This window comes from Cygnus atratus, chromosome 4, assembly GCF_013377495.2.
Source record: "Cygnus atratus isolate AKBS03 ecotype Queensland, Australia chromosome 4, CAtr_DNAZoo_HiC_assembly, whole genome shotgun sequence".
Lineage (NCBI taxonomy): Eukaryota > Metazoa > Chordata > Aves > Anseriformes > Anatidae > Cygnus > Cygnus atratus.
In genome coordinates this window covers 33,332,401-33,356,351 of record NC_066365.1, presented here as the reverse complement: position 1 = coordinate 33,356,351, position 23,951 = coordinate 33,332,401, and the positions used below count along the sequence as shown (strand labels likewise).

Genomic DNA, 23,951 nt, shown 5'->3' with positions numbered 1-23,951 from the left:
TTTGCCAAACTTTTATGAAGGTTGGGTGGCTTTCCACCTATTTTAGAAAATTTTACAATAGCAGAACAGTACTGGAGTCAGTGAGTGGAAGATTATGGGCTAGAAAATTTAGATGCAGTAGAAAAAAGCTCTCAAGTAAAATATGTATCCGGCAAGAACCTAGTTAGTTCTCTTACATATATTTCAGTGACAATTCAGTTGATTTACTACAGAAAAAAGGATGAAGAATTTTTCAAGAGCTGCAAATTCTGTAAATTCAAAGGCATCAAGGAAAAAAACCGAACTTACTTCACCTATTTTTGTACCTTTTCACCTTGGATCTACAATAATAGGATGAACATTTCATGTATGTGAGTAATGGAGAATTATTTTTTTTTTTTTTAGACACTTCATGAGAGTATGGAAGAAGACAGTTTTTCCCATTTCAATGAAATATTTCAAGGAAAAAGCTGACAAATGAAAGGATGCACAGTAGGAAATTTACTTTATGGATAAACACACTTATTCACATGTGCCCCTTTGAGTTTTCGGGCATAGAGCAAGAGTCATTTTAGATGAAAATGCTTTTTTCAAGGATGATATCACAGTTTCCCCGTGCAGAAACCTTGCCTCACAATAGCAGGTGAGCATCGTTAACATCCTGACGTCACTTATTTAAAAGGGATAGTAGACACAGGTCTTCACTCTTTTGGCTGGTTTAATTACCTCAACAGGATGCCAGGCCAGACTAGATGGTGCTTCTAGGCTCACTGTACTGTATGCATTTCTGATAAATGGGAAAAGAATAGATGACCTGGCAGAAGGCTCAGACAATAACATGTGATTTACAGGACATGAATGCAGCTACTATAAGATTTATCTGACAGCCCTCTCCGATAGTGGACTGTTGAGTATCCGATGGAATGATTTCTAGTCTGGAAAGTCTGCTACTGAGTAGCCATACACATTATTTATTTATTAGATGTTTTGGGTTGAAACCATTTTTAAATGATGCACTTCACAGTGCTGAGCCATAAATTTAGTTTTAAACCCTAGAAGGGAGGTAGTGTTATTGGAATGTGTGTCAGACTGAATTAGGATGAGCAACACAACGCGTTTATAAAGTGGCCTTGAATGCAACGTCGATCCTTTCAAAAATGATATTAATGTCAAATAAGCAGGAACACTTTGCAGTAATATTAAATGAAGGATTTCTTTATGTTTTGATAGATTTATATAAATGTAAGTATACACACAGACACATGTCTCAAAATGTAGTGTGTCTATCAAAACAACACAACTTTTTTTGTCTTAGAAAAAGCCTTTTGTCTGTATTTCAAACCACCTGTTTCTCCTTTTACTTTGTGTAAACCATAAAACAATAAGTCAAAATCTAAACACAAAACCAAAACACGGAAGCAGTACACTTTTTCCAAATGCCTGAATACACAAAATTTAAACAAGAAAGGGTCTGAGCAGGGTGTAACAATTTCATAGAACTCTCATTGTCTTGAGTTTTTTCATCACTTCACCTGCGAGTTTCATTTTTTCATTTTTATGGGTAAAAAATTACTTGTGAGATTTTATTATTCTATTTTGCACTTATGAGAAAGAAGAAAATATTCCAGTCATAAATCTAAATCAACATCTTTTAGAAAAACAAACCAAGTGCTTACTACACATATACAATGTTTAAAACTAATTTTCACAAAGAGGTTAACAAAAACACCAAAGTTATTAATCAGAGCAGTCTTTCAATTTCACAATATGATGGCTGACAAATTTGTGAAGTTTTAAATCAAATTTGCAGATACTTACTTTGCAACTATGGCACATTATTTATGTGATTAAAAACTAGTTTTTGACCTGATCTTTTGATCTTTGGCACTTCATCCTCTCCATCTCCTCTTGAAAATTAATTAAAATTTTAGCAAAAGGATATCACTTCACTTCCCACCCTATCTTTGGCCAAAAGAAAAAAAAAAAGAAAAAGAAAAAAAAAATCAATCAAGCTCAACCCCATCTCCTCCCAGTATCTGTAAAATGTCGTCTTGAAATTCAATTTCATATATCTCAGGCTTTCATGTAGCAAAAGACAGTTCACTTCTTAACAAAATAAATCACTTCTGTGATTGCCATGCTGACCTCTTTGAATTAGGAAAATTCAAAGTGAAAAATGTAATTATCACCCCAGAACAATCTGTATACATCTGGAGCTAATTTTAGATTCATTTCTCACATCATTTTTCATATTGCGCCAAAAATTACAGCTGCTATGCAACTCTAAAAAGACTTCCAGGTCTTTGTGACTTTATTGGTTTATTTCTACTATTTCACAAAGAACAACCTCAAGTCTCTGCAACTAGCACTGCTAAGCAATCACTATATCCTCAATTTGATTAGATTAGTATTAAGTGGCACTGTGACACGTATGACAAATAGATGCATTAGAGCACGTCATTTATTCCTTATCCTTTCCACTTCCCAAAACCAAACAAGTGACGTACAGTACAGAGCAAAACATGATTTTTAAAAGATTAGATTACCCTACCAAGAAAAAAAAAAAAGAAAAAGTCAACCACTAATTATTGAAACAAGCAGCAAGCATACCAAAACCTAATTTTTAAAATGGTAACACCAAGCTGTCAGACACATATTTAGTACTCAGATTAGTTTTACTCTAGCACGTTAATAAATTAATATTAAAACTTGCATATGAATTTCCTGGTAGCAAGGATTCTTTTTTTGGCTTATATCAGCAGCAAATTCATATTCTAGAAGTTGTGAACAATGTCCACGTGACAATATGTAAAATAACTAAATTCCAGAAGTTCCAGGAGGAATATTAAATTCCTTTCAGAGTAAAACTACTTTTTTTCTGTGGAAGATGGAAAACTGTGGAAGATGGAAAAAGCAAAGTTCTACATACGTTCATTAGTAATAAGCTCACTAGAAAACATAACTACTCTTCACTAGTTCATTGTAAAAATCTATTAGGTGTAATCTCCAGAAGTAATTGTTCTTATTGCATTTTATTGACAATGCAGACTATCGATTTTTCACACCTTCTATGATTCTTTCATTTGTATTCATGAAATGTCTATCAGCACACTCTAAATAAATTTGGCAATATAGGCACTAAAACGAATAAATCGATGTGAAGAAACATTAATTTTACATTATCCTTATTCGTCAGGCAAGCAAACCATAAGGGTTGTAAATGAAGGTCAAAGGTTTTGAAATGGGTCAGAACCCTTGACCTCTAGACCAATACCATTCCCATTAAAAAAGGCTATTTTAAAGTTTTAAGTAGGGGAATTTACTACCAGAAAGGTATCATTTTTAAGGCACCAAAAGAAAGGCTCAATAAAAACATTCTTCCATTTAATTACAAAAAAAAAAAAAAAAGCAAGAACCAAAAAGAAAACCCAATTAATTCCTTCATCACAATTTTAAGAAAGTTCCTTAGGCTGTCTATTTTCTATGCACAAGTAGAGGCGATTTTCAGGTTCTTAAATATCTAAAATCACTTTGCTTTTAGGAACGTAGGAAGCCCCAAACAGCTGACAACCAGGACTTTTCTTATATTTTTCTCAAATTCTTATTACCTGTCATATCAATTAAGAATGACAGGGTTTCAAAAGTATTTATCACTCATTTCATAACCTCGACACAAAAGGAAAAATTCTACTCATCCCAAAGGATTCAACATGCCAAGACACAGAAATCAATCTGGTTCTATACCCTTAATATTTCATTGATCCTATTTTGTCTTACAAAAATGACAGCATAGAATTATGTCGGCATACCGACATCGAGGTTATGTAAACGCTCAACAGTAAGGTAACATAAAACCCTTAGTGTCTTCTCTTTCCTACCCAATAGTCACAATTAGTATCAGAAAACTTTTTTAGGATGTCAATAAGGCCTTGCATGTAACCTTTTTTAAATAATTACACAGTCTTAAAATTTCAACCGCAATTCCCATTGTGCTCAAAGACTGCAATTCAGACACTATGTAAATCTCACCTGAGAGCAAAGAAGCATCACTAGCTCCACAACTGAACTGCTAGATTTCATACACACGAGACCTAGAAAAAGAAAAAAAATATTAGACAAACACATGCTTATATAGCATCATTTGTTAACACAAAATATTGCAAAGTACAATAGATTAGAAGCGTCTCAACAAGCAAAGAAGGATGAAATTCACAAACCACTTACAGTTTAATTTTTTTAATTTACCAGCACAAAATAAAACTATGTGAGGAAGATCATAAATTCGAAGCTTTGCATCTAAAGATGCAACTAATTGTAATACATTACCTCCAATATTCAGAGTTTCATAAATGTTTTTATTTCAAAATGACCAGAAGTGTGGTTAACATATGTTATATTAATCCAGTGTATCTACATTTTGCTATTTCTTGAAGGATTGGGTCATTATATATGCAGAGAAGGGAAATGGCTTTATGACCTTTGCTTTCTCCATTGCGCATTCTCCTTTCAGCCCCCAGCTATCAATCAAGTTTCCATTTTGTTTCATGGCAGCAGACATCCCAAACACTCTTATTAGTACTTTGACCTTTAACCCCACACTAAACCTTAGCAGAAGCGCAAGCAGTAACCTATTATATATTCTCAACTGTTTATAAATGAATTTGACTTATTATTATTTGTATTTGCATGTTGTTTTTTTTTGAGATTGTCTATGACTTTTCTTTTGGCCCCCAAAATGGTTTGGTGTGTTTATTTTTGTCTACTCAGTTCAAATTCTCCCAATCATTTTTTTGCTGTTTTTTTTTTTTTTTTTTATCATCCTAACTACAATATATTCATCTCTGCATATATATAATCTACATTACAGTCAAAATACTTTGAAACCTGGTTATGTTTATCTTAAGACAGAGAAAATGCAACTAAATAGGATACAAAAACTGCAATTTTCAAACTAAAAATGGGTGGTAAAAACAGTTTTGTATGATGTAACAGTCAAGAGAAATCTGAAGAATTGGTGTTCACTACTAAAAGCGCATTGTTGCAATAAACATGACTTTTTAAATTAAGGGCATTAACATCTGCTTTACAGGACTGAGACTAGTTTTTAAAAAGACAAAAAAACACCAGTAGAAAGAAAACTCCATTATCCCAAACTCAATCATTTAAAATCAACACCAGGAAGAGCCACAATTGTTGTGGTACACTTGAATCTTCATCTTCATTGTCTCAGAAGTGGCAGAGGATTCTTCTCAATGTATTCTTCTTACCTGCATTACTGCCTTTCAGTGAGAAACCAAAAAGAAAGAAGTAGATTCACATGCAAAAGATGCACCATAACATCCTCTGCAGAGAGTTCCCAACAGACCCACTACTACAGCATCACAGTCAAAATGAAAGGTCATTGTATACTGAACTTTCTACACTCTACAGTTAATTCTGTGTTGAAGTGTTGACTTTAACAGCAAGTTTTCTTTTTAATGCTCACATTATTTCAGACATCAGCTTCTGTGAGACAATTCCCTGGAAGAGTCAGAAAACTAAGAAAGACATAACAGCAGTTGTTCCAACATAATGAGATATAGGAAACTATCAGATGAGATGTAGGCAAAGAGGTAGCAGGCAGGCGGATTGCAAAGATGAGGAGACAATGACCTCTGGCAGAGGAGTAAAGACAGAAGGAAGAAGATGCAGCAAAATCCTGTGGACAGCACTGCATGGGAAGGCAGGAAGAAAGCTTCTAGGGCAGAGCCAGCATTAAAAATAGACATTGTGCATCTCCAAGATAAAATAAAACCAAAAAAAGCCACTTTTTTTTTCAACGGAAACTTACTTGTACCTTCTATCAGCAACTCCTGTCCATGGCTACCCAAAAGAGTCCGAGAAAGAAAGGGAGCAAAATCCACAAAAATCTCTCTCAGAAGCGGGGCAGCTTTTTCCAAAGCATGTTCAAGCCTGTCTGTAATACTAATAGAAAGATACATATGATTAGCAAAAAAAAAAAAAAAAAAAAAAGGTAGCTGCAGAAATTCCATAGAAAGGAACATAGGTTTTTGCAACATTGAATTGGTATAGATGTATAAGAAGTTACCTCATATTTGAAGCAGAATCTCCTGGCACTGAAGAAACTGTAGGGACAGATGGCAATTTCGAATTAGATGATCCCCTTCCTAAAAGAGGGCGTAATAAATGAATAAATTATATAGGAAAACATGGCAGAATTTAGACAACTGGACCAGAAACTAAAGCCTCAGGCTCAAACTTTGAGAAGCCATTGTTTTAAAATACATGTGTGACTAAGTATACCTTTGCACTTCTCTGTACCTCAAACTTCGTGCGTCAGAAGACCCCTATTTACTTATATTCATATTTACCAGATATGCCACAGCAAGCTTTTTAAATTTTGCTCTAGCACAAATAAAAACTAATTCAAGGAAGCCCTGCAGATTGTTTTTTGAAGGACCTCAGATTTAACTGCAGTGATCCCTCCTGTCTTTATCAGCCATGAGTCTGCCTGAATAAATATAAGAACACTTACAACCTTAAGCAGGGAACGCACATAATGTCTTACATACCTAATACTCCCTTAAAGTACTAATGTATACTGCTACTACTAACATAATTTACATACTAATATAAAGCCAACAGTAACATTTATAACATCATTCGGTTACCAGAAGAGCTCATCCAATTTTAAGTAACAGAAAAGCCATAACTTTTCACCTAAAATTGTAACACACTTGTCTAAAAATGAGGCAGAACACAAAATCATTGAGCTTTTTCAAGAGTCTAGTTTAAGTTTTTGCCACACCAGGACTCGGAGAAGACAGCTATGACAACATTCTCCATTGCACTGTCAGCATCATTAGCACAATGGCAGTGGTATAACCTCATTTACGTGTTATTAACATGGCCACATCAATTATTCAAAGGCTGATAGAAAAGCCTGTCATTTATGTATCCTATACTTAAAAAAAATGCAATTTTATTATGTCACATTGACACTACACAGCAGGATAGGAATCTGTAAATACTAAGTTCTTCTGTTCAGTATATAAAGAGAAGCACAAACTTCATACTGCAGTATGGATTGGTATTAGCAATGATGGAGAGGGGGTAAGCAAGACAGCCAGAGATTTCACAGATATTTGCTGACAGGATAGGAATGGTGAAACTCACAAATCTTGCATTGCATTCCAAACTATAGAAAGGAATGAATCTTAGCAGACAGATTTCTGTGCATTTCCCAGGAGCACGACTGCTTCTAGTTCATCTGCAATCCTATCTCTTCCCAACTTAAGGCCCTGTCCTATTCTCTTTCCTCTCACCTCGCCAGTTTCAGATTCCCGTGCTGCTGGAGTGGGGTGGCGGGGGGAAGCATGAAAGAAAAGAGTTCAATCATTTCAGTTCTCACATCTAGCTTAGCAAAGACCTGACCCTTCTCAGAACTACAACTATAGAAAAAAAAAAAAATCCTGATCACCCCACCTCCAGTGGCATGAACTCGGCTAAATGCAACCTTTCTGAAATATGTTATTAAGATCCTGAAAATGTCTACCAAAATGTGTCAATCGCTACTTTAAGTCTTTCTGCTTGACTGAAGTGGAATACATTTGTAAAAGGTTGGCAAAGGACACATCCTTAATATTGTGGTTATTTCTCCTGCCAAATTTCAGACTTCTGCTCCAAAACAGTGGCAGACAGTTTGCCCCCAAGAATGTATTTTTTCAGCGTGGGGGAAGATGTTTTTCTCTAATCTTGTTACAAAGGCAACACAGAAACTAGAAAATTCAACCAATACATCAAAATGCTGAAAAGTTCTTTTCTTATTTCTTTTTCTTTCTTCATAAGTAGGAGATATCTTTGCGAATGTCATTTGCTTACCTGTTTCCTAAATTCACCACGAAGCTCTTATTTTGACATTTGTATGGGATTAAGGGGTCAGAAAGAAATTCAGGTGGGCCATACAGAATGAGGGACCAAAAAAATAGGGAACAAAGCAATGGCTGAAAGTAAGGTAGAATTTTAATTTCTGTGCATTCTTTCCAAAATAGTTCATATAATCAAGGCAAAACAAAGATATATTTCTGAAAATTTCAAGGGGGATAGCTAGATTCTGCAAGTATTATTCAATCTTAACTTTTAAACTACTGCTGATAACTAGCATTCATAGATAGAATGCCTTAAAGAAAAAAAAAGTCAGGTTTCACCCAGTCAAACCACTAAAAAGCATTTTTGGTATTCCCAAAGGAAAAGCATTCAAACGATGTGCTGAAAATTAGAACAGAGTCTGCTTTACAGAAAAGGAAAACAAAGGCCACAGAAAGGGAAAAGCCACAGGATTCAGTGGTTCAAAAGACTCAAGTTGTTTGTGGGATACTGCACAGCCACTGACATTGATTTTTTGACACACACACTTCCGTAACCTAAATATGCACAACACCTTTTCCCCACTGCCTGTTGGATTGAGATTTGAAAACAATTCATCTTAATGATAACTTTTATATTTAAATAACTAACTGTAATTCACAGCTTTCTCCCTAATGCCCAGCATCTCTGCTCTCACTAAAAAAGTACCTCTAATTTGAGAAGACTGTGAAGTCCACATGTCCTATAATTGACTTATGTCAATATACTGCGCCCATATGTTGAAAGCTGCACACTGCTTCGGGAAATTCAACAAAATACAAAACTGACATCGTAGCCAAAGCCTCCAAAATAGGAAAGTCACCATGCAGACTATTTTGTTATCTAATGCGTCCATGCTTTTTATTACACATAAGATCTGTGACCAGTAATGCACTGGGTACATCAAGGTCATCAAAAGTATATACAACTAAAATCCCACCACACCAAATGCACAGAGGAAACTAGGATCATTTTATCATTATAATTAAATCATTATATCATAAATATCATTATAAATAAATGAGGCTTTAGTAGCATAGCACAACATCAGGAGTCAGTTACAGTATTTAGGCCACAAGTAAAATAACTGAAGGAAAAATTAGAAAAAAATCAAGGAAAACAGCTGCTAGGACAATGAAATGCCATAATAGCTATCATGAGGCTAATAAACAGACATGCGCTCAGTCAGAGGAAATTTCTTTTCAAACACACAATAGCACTGGCAAAAATGGTGACAGGTAAAGGAAGTCTCTGACAACACAGAGAGCATTACTTTTCCTTCTAGAAATCAAAACAAATTGTGCGTAACAGAGAAAGATTAATTAAAAGTGTGTAAGTGGAAAACTCTAGTAAGTTTTAAGTTAAAATCAACTATAAAATACAGACATAAAAAAGCACTGATAATTTGATTTTGACAAAAGCATAAGTCAGGCATCTACATAAAGTGATATTTCTTCATGCTTATCGCATAAATCCACATTCCGAACACAGATACATTTCACTAAAAAGTGAATCTCAGATTTATCACAGGTGAGAATTTCAGCTGCTTTTTTTTTAGATGCGATTAACATGCATAGTAATTTTTGTATTTAATTTCAGTTTTGTAAAAGCACTTTTTTAAAAAAAATTAACTCAATGGCTTTTTGTTCTAATATTTTTCTGCCTTTAGTAAAAAAAAAATACTTCAGTAGCATTTTTTCATCCACAACACACATGTGGGTAAGTGCAGTAGCTACTTCAAACATGTGGAACTAAACCAACTTATCTCTTCCTTATCCTTTCACTGATAAACTGGCTCCTTCAAACTGACAGTTTTACAGACATTAGCAAGAACATAAAAGAAAATGCAAATAGATCATCTGTCTAGCACCCTTGCAGCGAAACCTTATTGTTTATTCAAGGTCCCCAAGGGTCTAAACAAATAATGTTTCCAGCAATAAAATATTGTTAAAGATCCTTTAAGATCCTTATGTTTTTGCATAAGCACTTATAAACTACGTGTGGGCAATAGAGAAGCAGTGCATGATATATTTTAGTCTGGGAGGATGGGGACAAGGTAAAAAACAAACAAACAATTGAATTAAATAACTACACTTCTTAATTTTGTACAACAGACCTAGCATACAGAAATACACTGATATCCTTTATGACAGGAGTACCTGGTAAAATAATGAGCTCATTCAAAAATACACTTCCAGGACTGGAAGTGTAAAATGAAAGAACACAATGAAAGGTTTTACAAGCTAATATAAGGGATCTGTTACATAAACACGTCTGCAGGTTAAACCAAAACAGATTTCACAAAACAATGGTGCGCTCTAAAGTGGAGTTGTTCTAAAACTGTTTTTATACTGAAATAGTGTTAAACCATTTCCATTGCATATCATTAACATTTGAGATTTTTTAAAAGCATCATGAAACTTTTTGGTAACTAGCCTTCAACTAGTGGTAGAGTCAAGTCGGAATGCTCTTGGAAATAGTTACTGTAGTTCAATGAGTTTCTTGAACTACTATTGCACTGGTGGTAACTCACTTCACTTTCATTTTTCTTATTTTTGCTTGTCTCCCACTAACATTCTATTGCAAGACTTGAAGGTTATTTTCACTTCTCTAAAAATCAATGAATACTATTCTTCTTTGCAAAAGAAGCAAGCTGTGTGAGAAAACTTACATTTTCCTATATGTAGAACTAAAAAGCAGTCAACTCGTTTTTTTTAATCTCATATTAGTGCTTATTCTCAGCTTCCTTCTAAGCACCCACCTCCTTTTTCACCTCAGCATTTGACATGGCCTTCTTATTTTATTACTTCAGACTATTGGTAACAGACCACACCTCTACTCAAGAGAAGCAGAAATCCTGCAACCAGCTCTGGATGGCTTAGAGTCAAAAAAAAGCGTGTGCACGCACACACACGTGTGTGTTTCTGTTCCTCTAACTCTCTCTCTCTCTCCCTCAAAAACTGGAAAGAGGGAGGAAGCAGACAACAGAAAATGAGTGGAACTTCTCAGCACTTTCTACACTTGGAACGCCAGTACAGACAAGATGCAATTCACTCCTGCCTGCCACAGACTTTTCATACTCCCTCTTATAAAAAAATGATACTTGAGCAAGCAAATTGAACAGGAAAAGTCTCAAAATTGCATTCCTTAAACAGTAATAATACACATATGAAATCCTTCAAGTACATAAACATAGATGCTCAGAACATCACATAAAACTGGGAATACAAACTGCAAAAGAGTTCAAAAAAGTTAATGCCACTTCAGAACATTACAATTATAACTGAAACATTTAAAAAGAAAACTAAGGGACAAACAAAATTACAAGTATCTCACTAGCACATTCACAATAGCTCAGACACCCTCACCAAGTCCTGCCATTCCAACAGCCCTTCTGGACACTGTATGTGCAAAACTCCAATCTCATGTTCAGGCTACAGTAAATTCAAGTAAGAAACAACTCAAATTCCTGCACCTTGGGTAATCACTAGTAAATCATACTCTTCTGCTCAATACCATGCTCTCTCTGCAAGAGACAAATGATCAGCTCAACATGGGCCATGAAGAGGCTTTATTTTCTCCATCCATTATCGGGATCTTTAACGATTGGGATAACAATTCCAGCAGAACACCAACCCAAAGATCATCAGCAACATAGTCAAAGGCAAGTTTCAACCACAAGGGGCACATTTGTATTGAGGAAAAGCCTTTTGTGCCGTGAAATACTCAGTGGCTTGAGTAAGTGAGGATGAAGAAACTTCTACTAAAAAGGCCACACTGTATGAGGCCAAAACATGTTTTCGCCTTCTTTCAAAATATCAGAGGTATAGAGTGAGCGCAGATGGTTATCTTTCCAACTTGTCAGCACTTCCTATTTGGTAGGCCAGGACATGTCACATCCACTCAATATAAAGTCCAGTGAGCTCAGGACAATCTTAAGGGTCAAATATCTGAGATATTCACAGACCTTGAGCTACAGGCAAGATGAAAATTTTAGAAGAAAACATGGGGAAGGAAGCTGATGAATTCAGAGCACAGGCAAACAGGAATGAAGACCTCTGGAACTATACTGACAGACTGATATTGCAACATGCAATTTTGATATCACACCTGCAGATGGAGGATGCTCACATACTGCATAAAGCTTATTCCCAAATTATGCTTATATAAACATTACAACTAAAACACTGTCATTTGCTGTTTAATCTTATTTCAGTGTCTATATCTTCCTCTCATTTCTATTTTGTAGTAAAGCAACTCAAACCTACACAATAGAGCATTATATGTAAAGGTTTTGTCTGCTTAGTCATTTTTAAAACATATCAAACAAATGCTTATTAAACACTTTATAAAATATATGGACATAAAAAGCAGCTAAAAATTTATTTTTAAAAGTAGCAATGTTTTAAATAGCCTTCATATAAAAATGTGTAAGCTCACAACTTATGTTCTCTATCATATATCCCCAGTCTTACCTGCTTTTAAAAAAAGATTTTTTCTTCCTTAATGACTAAGTAAACAGACTTACAATAAATGTTAACTGAAAAGAAAAAAATAAGGACAAAGCATTGACTGTCTACTGCAAGGAGACAAAAATGAGTGAAAAACATGATCTGAACTTTGGGAAATTTCTTTTAATTTTGTTTTTATAGGAAGCTCACTTACTGTTACTCCAATAAGGTTAAAGCCCTTATATGGAACCATACTCCAAATTTAAATGTGTGCTATTCACCTGAGCCACACAAATGTAAACTACACCATATCTCCATTTTTTTTTTTGTTTCCATGCCACTACTTTACTGCAGAAAAAAAGAAAGTCTTACATTTTAATCGGTTTAAGGCATGATTTCATTTATCCCTTCACTACTACTTCTAATTAATTAGATTGCCAGTCTAAACATGTCTTATATAAAAATATAAGGATTAAAAAATCCTGATTAGTTTCTTTTTATTCATATCGGTTCAGATTAGATGTCCATTTTTTGCCAAAACTCCCAGACATGCTGGAAGCCACACAGTTACAAACTACATCAGTATTGTTTATTGTCTGGATTTCTTATACATTCCACAGGCACCAGGACATTTATTCTTATTCTATGCTTCTTTAAAAGATTGAATGAAACTGAAGATCAGTGTTTATCTGATTTGTTTCAATTAAAAGCAAATAAATACTGACTTCAGAAATGGTAATAATTAAGCCCATATCTAACCTGGGTAACCACATGTGAATTTAATGCACTAGAAATTATTTTAAATAACAGTTTCAGAGCAGGTAAGGTTTTATAGTTTTAAAAACAGATTAGCTGCTAAGAGTCAATCTTCCTCAAACCACTTTAGCATTTTAAGACAGCTTATTTTCCTAGTCCAAACATTACTCCTGGACTAGCATAGTGCTATCCCCCTGTGATTTCAGTGACTAAATAGCTTCTCCCTTTTGCAAAGAATAAGAACATATTAGATTTCAATAGCTTTTCATTTCATTTATCTTGGCTGGAACAAAATCTTTCTGATTTCCCTAAGAAATGTAAGGAGCAGTTAAAAATGACAAGAAATATCTTCCAGACACAAAAGGACATGAGAATGGATTACATTCTTCCCTCAGTCTTTGAAATTTGGATGTAAGATCATAAAAATGGAAAACAGGAAGCTCAAACATTGAAAAGAAACACCAACAATCAGACATAAATTGAGATTTCCTTGATTAAGATGCAAATCAGTTTTAAGACTTGACATTAAACTTCATGGGCACAAACAATCATGTGAGCCTAAACAGCCTTCCGACTTAAGCATGGCTAAGTAGAAAAGCATGCCTTTGACACAGTGTATAAGGTTAAACATCATTTATCTCGTATGGAACAACCAGAGAGAGTAAGGGTTCAAAGGACCACTTGCTTATAAACAACGTACTCAATTTTGTCCCCACTGAAAAAACTGTCCAAAGCAATTAGTTCAGCATCAACATTGAATCTGACCTCAGGCTAAAGCGATTGGAAGCACTTCTATATAATTTCCAGTCTTACTTAGCATTAACAAATATATCCTTGGACACATACCCTAAAATTTATAAATAAGTATATATTTTATGTAACAAAAAAATGAATGTTGTATTTACACTAAATGCGAGTTAATTTAGCATACCTGTTTTCCTGTTTTTCTTTATCTGTTTGAGAAATTTTCTAATTATACTGCATTAATGAAATCAGACATTTACATTTGTTTGGGTAGGAGGTAAAAGGAGTACTCCCCCCCCCCAGAGAAAAAAAAAAAAATTAAGTTTTGTTTTGTTTTTTAAATAGAGCATTATTTTTGTAATTTATTGCTTTTTGAACAGAAGGGTTTGGGGTTGTTTTTTGTTTGTTTTTCCTTACTTTTAACTTCTGTATCTACAGCATCAAAACTAAGAATAAAACAATCTGCATGATAAATGATCAGAAAACATCCAAAAGAATGAAATCTTATATCTATGAACCCACGTAATGTCACTGACAATTGGTCCAGTTTAACCTAGAGTCACATTTATTTTCCTGGGAAGTATCTGGTACCAGTCTTTGTTGGATGCACAGATACCAAATGCAGGCCTGCAAGCTGCTATATGAGAGCATATAACAAAGATACAGACAACGTAGCATGCAGGATACAGAGGTCTCTTTTGTCTGACCTGATAATTTAGGACATGTTATACCACATACGCTCCAGTAGTTTAAAAAAAAAAAAGTATAAGATACAATCTTCCCAGATTGACATATTACCCAATAACAAAATAGAACCAGCAATAACTATCAATGTTCTTAATATAAGCAAGACTCACATATAGACAGGTATACAGACAGCTAATATATGTATTTGAATCAGTATTACCACTGAAAACAACTAATGACTTCATGTCTGAAAAATGGTTGTTCTCATCTACAGTGTTTTAATACCTGGATACATACTGAAAAACTCACCTTGATTAGAAGATCATAGAACAAAAACTTGTTCGTTTGTGTTCAAATGGATGTTGGGGAAAGGGGAAGCAAGCGTGCAAGGTCTGGGAGTTTTGTTATCCAATTAACTTTTACTCACCGGGAGATTCTCCTGACAGATCTAGGGCTTGGGCTGAATCTAAAGAAGAAACCACACTGACAGAATTTGCAGGAATACCCATAGCAGCTGTAGAAGAGGAAATGGTTGATTTCTTCGGTGGTACAACAACACTCCTACAGAAGACAAAAAGTGGACAAATACCACCATATGAAGGTTCACATGTGATCTAGGACATCCATTTCCATGTCCTGCCAAATTACTGTTCCCTCTCTATTTTCTTCTGTCATCGTCTTTGGCAATCTATCTTAACATAAAGGACACTTCACTGTGGTTTAGTTTTCAATGGGAGTTTAATATCTAATCCACTTTCTCAAAATCACTGAGAAACAAACATATAATTACAGGATCAGCAGGGTAAGTGACTTGCAAGTAGGCTTTACTTATCATTTTAGCTTCCCAAGATTTGCTTTTAACTTCAGACAACTACTTACAAAAGATATCAGAGGATTCACAATGAAAAGTGAGATACAATTAACAGTGAGGGTTACCTACACAGTATACTCTTTCTGGTATTCTAATGCAAAACTGAATATTAATCGAAGAAGGATCTACTATAGTTAAAAATCACCCAGCAATCTCAGAGTGCACATACTAACATTCACACACAACTCCCAAACATACCTAATATAATAATATATAAAAATATTAATATAGCTGATAACATAAATTTGAGTGTAACTTGGTACATAGGAAAACTTGATTCATAAATCAAAACGCTTTTTGGAGTTGAAGAGAGAATCTCTATTTTTTATGTAAGTTTAATTTCAGGCCTTATAGTCAGCACTAAAGATTATACAAGAGGAAAAGATGCAAAGTGACAAGTTAGGCATGGAGATTTATCTCATATGTTATGAACACATCTATTTATGCTATACCAATTTCAATTAAATTGTAGTACTTTATTCCAAATACCTAAAAGGCCTTGTTAAGCATACGTTAAAGGCATTTTTAATTGCAAGTTAGCTCCATAAACATGCAAAAACCCAGCTAATGAGGTAAAGAGTACAGCTGATATATAATGCACTCCCACAGCAGCGCTTACTTTTAATTACCTGGTGTTAACCATAAGCTGAAAGTCTTCAACATTCAATTTATTTAATCACATCTTTTGTTGACGCTACTATAACAACACACTGAAAGAATTCCCTTAATAGCTTTAAAATATTCATTTTCTAAATAAAGTAACTCAGAAACTTGACCCAAATTCAGGTGTGATAATAACAATCAAAAAAAGTTCTGTCCAGTATTTTTAAAATCATTCTTGCTAGCATGAAAAAAAGAATGGATTGTTATTTGACTCCCTTGTTCATCCAAATGATGTCACAGAAGCTAGACCATGTTACTGACCAAATCAACCCTTCTTAATGGCAGGTGTAGGCAGCCGCCATTTTGGGAGGTAGTACATGTCACATCATTATAAGGGTGACTGCTAATGTTAACTATACACTAAAAAAATAGAAGCAACAACACCTGAGCCCCAAGTCAGGATATTGTGCCTAAACCACGAATTTTGCTGATATGTTCATGTCAGTTTCCCCAAAACAACGATCTTAAAAAAAAAAAAAAAAAAACATTTTTTCAGATTGACTTCTAAATTATATTCACATTACTAATTAATTTTGCACTACCCAGGTATAACAAGGGAATATTTTGCTCAATATTCTGTGATATCAGCTGTCTGGAAACCGTTACTGCAATTTTGTAATGCACATTCAAATATCTCAAAGGGGTGCAGAAATTAACGCAAGTTTACTTAGTAGAAAGAAGATGCATCCACACAGTAAACATATGGATATTTCCCCAATATCCACGATGTAGCACTGAAATCCAGGTGTACTCCCTTATGGATTTTAGGTTCTTGTACCCAATTCAAGAAATATTGACCAATAATATTAACCCAAATTGAACATACATGTTACAAAAGTGTGTCTATTAATTTGGACTGTACGTGGTCTCAAAACACAAACTGAAAACGTTTCTTTGCATATCCACTAAGTTACAGAAACAAATATCCATTTGCTGCTAGGAAATACACCCACAATTATATTGCATACAAGGTGGTATGGTGGAATGTTTAGTGACTAATTCTGGTGCAATGTGCAGATGGCAACTGTGCACATACAGGTAGTGCCTATCCAAAAATATATATAATTAATGTAATTCATTTTAAACTGGAAGACATAAAGTTACCTTCTAGGGCCTCTTTTACAGTTAGAAAGTCTTATGTTTCTAGGACTTGAAGTCGAGCACAATTCTCTCAAAACATCAAATCATAATGGCTCTGTCCTCTGAATGTCTATGAATGCTACTGATCCTACCGCAGGATTCGACTAAGAACCCCAGCAACTCTGAAGCAGCTGGTATTTCAAGACTTCAAGGCCAGCTCTGACCTACATCTTAAATACATTATACATACAAAACTGCGTGAAATTCTTCTAATTTCAGATATTAAATGCCTCCCCCTTTTGGAGGGAAATGCAGGAATGAACATGCTTGAAGGATCAAGGAGTTTTAGCCAGGAACAGCATTACTACAAGAAGTTCCTCACAGCACAAGTCAGTAAGGACTGGCAGTAAGGAAGCTTGTGTACAGATGGATCTGTTACCTTAATGCTGCTCCTCTGTACCTGGCAATAGGTGGAGACAAAAGGAAATCCCAACTATAACAGTCTTCCATTTTCTGTGCTATTCCTGACACAACACTATATATTATCATTCCTTCCTGTAAACTCCTACTGACCTTCAGCATGCTTAAATGTAGCTGCACTGAGGGAGCACTTTCAATAAGTTGCCAGATCCTGTATAGCTACCTAAGGAGAGGTGCATTGAAGCAAAGGAATTGGAGATGCTACTTTTTTTATTCACTGTGTCAGACAGCAGTGAATAACCACAACAGTCCTTTCTGCCACCTAAGATCTTTTGCATACCTTCTCACCTTCAAACCTACAAAGGTTTGAAAAGGTCCCTTCTCCTCCCTCTCCAAAACGTCAATTTGAAGCACACAGCAAAAAGAAGAGCCAGGTATTGTCCAAAAACATTATATAAAGAAATCCCAAGCCCTGAACGTACTTTCCCTCTGTCTTCTGGCCAGTTACCAAAATCACTTGATTCAAAAGTGCTTCAAATATTGCAAGAACAATAAACTAAAACACTGAAACAACTTAATTATTTTACTGCATTAATTGCTGTAAAATTTACTTATTGTAATGTACTTCTTTAACCACATGACTGACCAACTTTTTTTTTTCCTGAATATTTAGGTGTAAATGTAACTGCTCAAACAGAAATTTCTTACAAGATTATTTAAATGCTAATATAAGTAAAATCAATGTTATTAGCAGAAAAACATATGACAGTGGAAAATCACAATTAAATATTGTAAATAAACTATGTGGAAAATATGATAAATATATCATTTTAATAAATCAAATACTGTCTTAGAAATTAATGTGCTTTCAGCTTCTATCAAATAGGACGCTTGCTTTCAAAGAGTACACAGAAGACTTCTTTTTTGTAGCTAACCTAATAAGTACTTCTTAAAAAGTTAACTATTGCTACATATGTGAATAGAATATCCATAAATAGGTGTAGTATATTTCAGTAGATCTACAAAAATAATGTTTTTAAAGCTTCTGTAATCATGCATTAATTTCATCAGAACAACAACAAACATTCAGCAACCTCATAAAGAGCTACTGATGTCACATGAAAGAAAACCATCAATATACTTTACTCCTTAACATTTTAAGTATTGCACCATTTCAGTTAACTCTAGACTTTCTGGTTGCATTTATAAATTATGACATCCATTGTCATAATATGCAGATAAAGAAGAAATAATATAATCCAGAAAAAAATGCACAAAAATATTCTTAAGATGCCTTTCAAGAAGAACTCCAGCACTATTGTAAAAATGCAAGTTTAGTTGCCTCATTCACGTGACTATCAGATGTTTTCCTTTTTTAATTTAAAATCAACTTTAAGGTCTAAAGTAGGAATTTACAGCACGTGAACTGATAAACGTAGGTCAGGCATAGTGAGAACTAGCCACCATAAATACATCTTAGCCAGAAGGTCAGTGTGTTATTAGTCCCAATTATGCTGAAGTGTAAGAAGCCTTCGTGTTGCAGACAATTATTCACTGCTGAATGAGCACAGACCACTGAGCTGAACACTGACTTCCATCACAGACAAAGGCTTACACAATAATGATCTATTCTGCCAAATTCTATAAGGATTTACTTATTGAAAGCTTTCTTGTTTTCAAGATCGCTGATTTTTGTTTCAACATAAAAATACAAAGTAACTATAAATATCTCCTAAATTTCGAGCACATTTTTGCTAAATATTTATTCTTTGGAAGTTTGCAAGTCTGCCATTAATCTTAAATATATTCTAAGTTACAGATTTTCCTTGGGACTGAGACAAATATTCCTAATACAACATGGGCCAGGCCAAACTGATGACCTCACTATAATTTAAAAATACTTACATGAGCTCTAATTCCTCTTGACATATAGGAATTTGTATGGATGTAAATCTCAGCATTCCATTTTTTAGCACTGAACAGCAATACAGGTGACAGTTTGTCTGTTTCCCTACGGGATAATGGTTTTCATTCAAAACCAAAAGAAGTTAGTCTTGTTCCAGGCTACCAGAACTATGACCACTGCAGGGGCTTCTAAGCGATGAGCAAAAGACCAGTAAAGAGGATCAACTTTCACCTCTACTTTGTGAGCCAGGAAAGCAGCCTGCCATGTCAGTGTCATTCTATAGGCTCTGCTCTCTGTAGGCTCTGCTCTCTGTAGATAATACCATTCTCTAATGTCTCCCTTGAAATACCCAAGGAGAAAGGAAGAATAACAGTCTCAAAACCATGAGAGATCACAGGAGTGGGAAGGAGGGAAGAGGGAAAAGAAAAGATGATAAAAAGAATACAATCATTTTGGGAGGAAGCTTTAAAATCAGCTTGGCAGGGAGAAGACTTCAAATGGTTGCCTCTTCAGCTCCTGCAGAATGCAGATTTTTGGGGTGCCAAAGTAGCTGAGCTTCTCATCACAGCATAACTGCCTGCACCTCGATCTACAGATTCCCCATTCTCATATTCTGTCCCCACCTGTGCCTGGTAGACTCAATCTTATTAACAACAACTTCATTCTTGCTACACTTGAAGCCCAAATCACTGATGTCTAACATGTATTAATTCCATATAAAGACAAATTTTATATTTAACCGTAATACCCCAATTAACCATTACAAAGGCACAGGCATACCACTGAATGACTAACACAAATGCAGACGGAGCCAAGCTAAGCAGCTCACAGACAAATGTTCCAAAAAAGATAAACAAGCTTATTAACATACCTATTCTGTAAGTTACAGCTTAGCCGTAGATTTCGCATGATTTAAGAGCCTATATTCCTTAGAACCCTCAGCATCGGCTTCCTATAATGACATGATTATTGAGTGGTTCCACAAAGAGCAATAGAAGCCAGGAGAGACCAAGTTTTTATTTTACATTGCACAATAAAAATGGCAAGCTATAGGCTATGGTTTTTATTAGACTAACTGACGAGAAATTTCTGTTTTTTGGTTTTTGTTTTTTTTTTAATCCTAGCTTCGGTTATTTTTATTGCTATTTTATTTAAATTTGCTTGCATTAGTCCCCCCTTTTTCCTACAACATTATTGCCAAGTAAGAAAACTGTTGTAGGACCCACTGAAATTGGAACATTAATTCATGTTCCTGGGGATGCTGGGAAAAAGCCAATGCAAGTCTTGAACTTCATCACGATAAACCCTTGGCACCCACTAATCACAAGATTGTATCTTCACATAAGATAAGGGGGGATTTTTGGCATGGGAATGAACACACACACCTAGTTGTTCGCAAAGGCTTGCAACCTGGCAGCCTTTCAGTTAGGTTTCACTCACATAGCTGTTACTGTATACTCTCCAGCTATAGCTGGGAAGTTGATAATCCTTAAGATATGAGGAGAGTTTTGATTTCTGACACAGCATTCCTGAGATAAATGCAGGATCAGAGAGATGCTTTGAAATTCCCAGAGATACCCCACTGGTAAACTGCTACATGGGAACAACTTTTACCAAAGCAATTTTTTGTTTTGTTGTTTTTTAAAGAAAAACAAATTAAACAGTAGCTCACAGACCTTGTTTGCTATCAGACAACAGATTATATTTAAATCATCGCAGAAAGTTAGAGAGCATCCTAAAGCTTGTTTTTCCAAACTTTCCCTACGTACCCTTAGTATTTTCGTGTATCCCAGAGATAAAAGCTATTATTTTCAACTCTTTTACAACCTCCTGTAAAAGGTTTTTCTTTTGCTGGTACAACTCCTTCATGCTATTGTCACTAAACACTGTGCTGTCATTTCAGAGCATAAACTTGTATTTTAAGCAGAGTCACACTACCTAAAGATATAGGCACTTTGAAGTGGTCATGGAACTTTTCTCTATATATCATTTTAAATATAAATATTTCATATATGCACTTATTCTATCTTTTTGATTAACTGATTTACTAGCTAGCAACATGCCTCGTCACAAACCAACATATTTACCAGAGATGCAAGATTGTGCATGTCACTACCAGATTATAATTGTCTAGGGATAAGACTTCTACATCATTAAGTACACTTTTGTCTACCTGACAGGCCCATAAAGGGAATGAAATGAAATAGTAAGCCACTGAGAAACTAAGAACCACTGACTTAACAAGGTCACATGCAAATGCTGATGGACAAAATATTTTATACTAGTTCACGACCTTCTCCTCACATATTTAGCCCCTCCCATTAAACATAAAAAGTAAAAAGTTATACCCTCACAATGGTGTGGAGCAGTCAGTGGAGCTACATAAGCCCCTACAAAACTGCTTGCCGTCTGCTCTCCCATTCACAAGCGTGTTGCTGCCTTACTGCTCCAGTCTACGCACCACAATCACAATTCCAAGTGCTCCTTTCTCATGTCTGTATGTATTCCTTCACCAAACTACTTTCCTTTCAGTATCTGATAGAGTAAACATCAGATTGTTCTTGTCTCAAGGAGAAAAGAGTCCATCTGGGACAGTGTGGAGACAGACTGGAGAGTTAAAAGGGCAGAACAGAAAGCAGTTCAACTTTTCAGTGACTTGCTTCACCAAATCCAATTATACCAATATCAAGTTTTTCACAGTTCATATCTCTATCATTCAACAAAAAATCATAAGACTTTCCTGAGGACAAACACTCGTCACAGACTAAAATTGCATGCTATTTCACATCAATTGCCCACTTGTTTTAAAGAGCAACAACAGGTATTTGTAAGGAAGTGCTAAAAGCAGCAGGGACTGAGAGACCAAGTTCTAATTCAGTGTCTCTATTCTCCCCATTTTCCCCTTCTGCCTTCATCCTCCTACTGCTCCCAGAACATTTCCTCCTGTTCAGCACTGTGAGCAGAACACATTATTTACTTTGAGACCAGAGCAAGTGGACCAAAAGCTAGCACACACACCACCTGTAACCTAGCCAGAAAACAAGCACCATCTCTTTCCCCTTTAGCAACACGGAGATCTGAGCTAAGACACGTCAGACAGCTGTAGCATACCACTGGCAGAGCTGCACTTCTTTCTTCGGTCATCTAAGTTTGCTAGTTTGAGCATAGCAGCCATGGACTGCAAACACATCAGAGCCAAAGGATATCCATGAATAACCAGGAGATCAAATACTGCGCTGGTAACAAGGGTGCCCTCCCACCAGCAGATCCACTGCAGAATTTCTGGATATGACTAAGGCTTTGCTAGAGGCAAGAATATTATGAGATGCCTTCTTTTGTTCTTTTTGTTTTCTTTACTGTCTTTGGAAATCCTGTAGAGGTAAAAGTCGGTAATAGTAAAAGACAATATGGCCTATTACACTTGTGAAAAGATGTAGAGGGCACCAAAATGATCATCAAGAAAGAGGGATTTCACTCTAATAGAAAAAAGAAATGCCCATTTTAAATCCACTGTACATTTCAGTATTAAGAAAGGCAGATGCTTATTAAAGTAAAACAAAATGAAAAAAAGGGTTCTAGCTATTACAGTAACACAGCAAATCTAAGAGGCTAGGGATATATCTATTGAATGAAGCCTGAAAGATTTAAAGTAGGCCCTTAGCAGAACACAGATGCATTTTCATAAAGGAGCACGGGAGTATTGCACTGGTGGAAGGACACCTAGCTGATTACCTCCATTGTTCTCAGTCCATTTGTTAGTTATTACTAAGCCAATATTCTTTTGCAGGCCCACAGTAACAGAAACTAGATACAGGTGTGTGATAACGCACATGCTAATCTACACATAATTGAAATTATTCAACATCCATTTTAGTTAGTTTTAAAGAACCCAGGAAATAAATGTGCACAGTACAGCAGCACTCATTAGATTATGAGCCAATTCCTAATTTAGAAAACATAAAAAGTATGGTTTCTTTCCTTCAAACCAGGAAAAAATGTAATCAGGAAGCTAATGAGCTGAGTATCTTCTCAAGTGGCACATGACAGCATTAAACTAGAAGTTTATTCATCAGTTATCCTGATATATCATTGATTTGTTGTATTAGCCTTTACCTTGCAGATATTTCATCTGCTCTGTCTCACATAGTTACCATTAATATGAAGAGAGGTAACACCTGATAGTGCAGAAAAAAAAAAACACTTGGATTTATTTTTTTTTTTGAATGTAAAGCACTCTCCTGAAGAAGCACCAGTCTATCTTTGGTATTTCTAAAAGGTATCTGCTTGAATAAATGCACCTAATCTATCAAGATTTGCTAAGTGTGTCACTGGAATACATAGACACTTCAAATGTCAGAGCACAAAGATCATGAGGGAGGATGATAGGGAGAGGGAGACAATTGGGAGGAGAGTTAACAAATGCTATGCAGAGCAGAAGATAAAGGAGGAGGCAGAAAACATCTGAAAGTGCTGCTGTTAGGAATAGGAA

General features: G+C 35.3%; 1 protein-coding gene across 1 annotated transcript in view; it reads right to left on the bottom strand.

Moving 5' to 3' along the window:
* The window catches only part of LRBA (LPS responsive beige-like anchor protein), a 395,790-nt gene that overhangs the window by 287,737 nt on the left and 84,102 nt on the right, over positions 1-23,951 (bottom strand). The window contains exons 31-34 of the mRNA XM_050710360.1: positions 14,950-15,083; positions 6,068-6,146; positions 5,810-5,943; positions 4,009-4,070 (exon numbers count right to left, since the gene is read on the bottom strand). Coding sequence (XP_050566317.1) covers positions 4,009-4,070; positions 5,810-5,943; positions 6,068-6,146; positions 14,950-15,083 — 409 coding nt within the window. The remainder of the gene's footprint in view (positions 1-4,008; positions 4,071-5,809; positions 5,944-6,067; positions 6,147-14,949; positions 15,084-23,951) is intronic.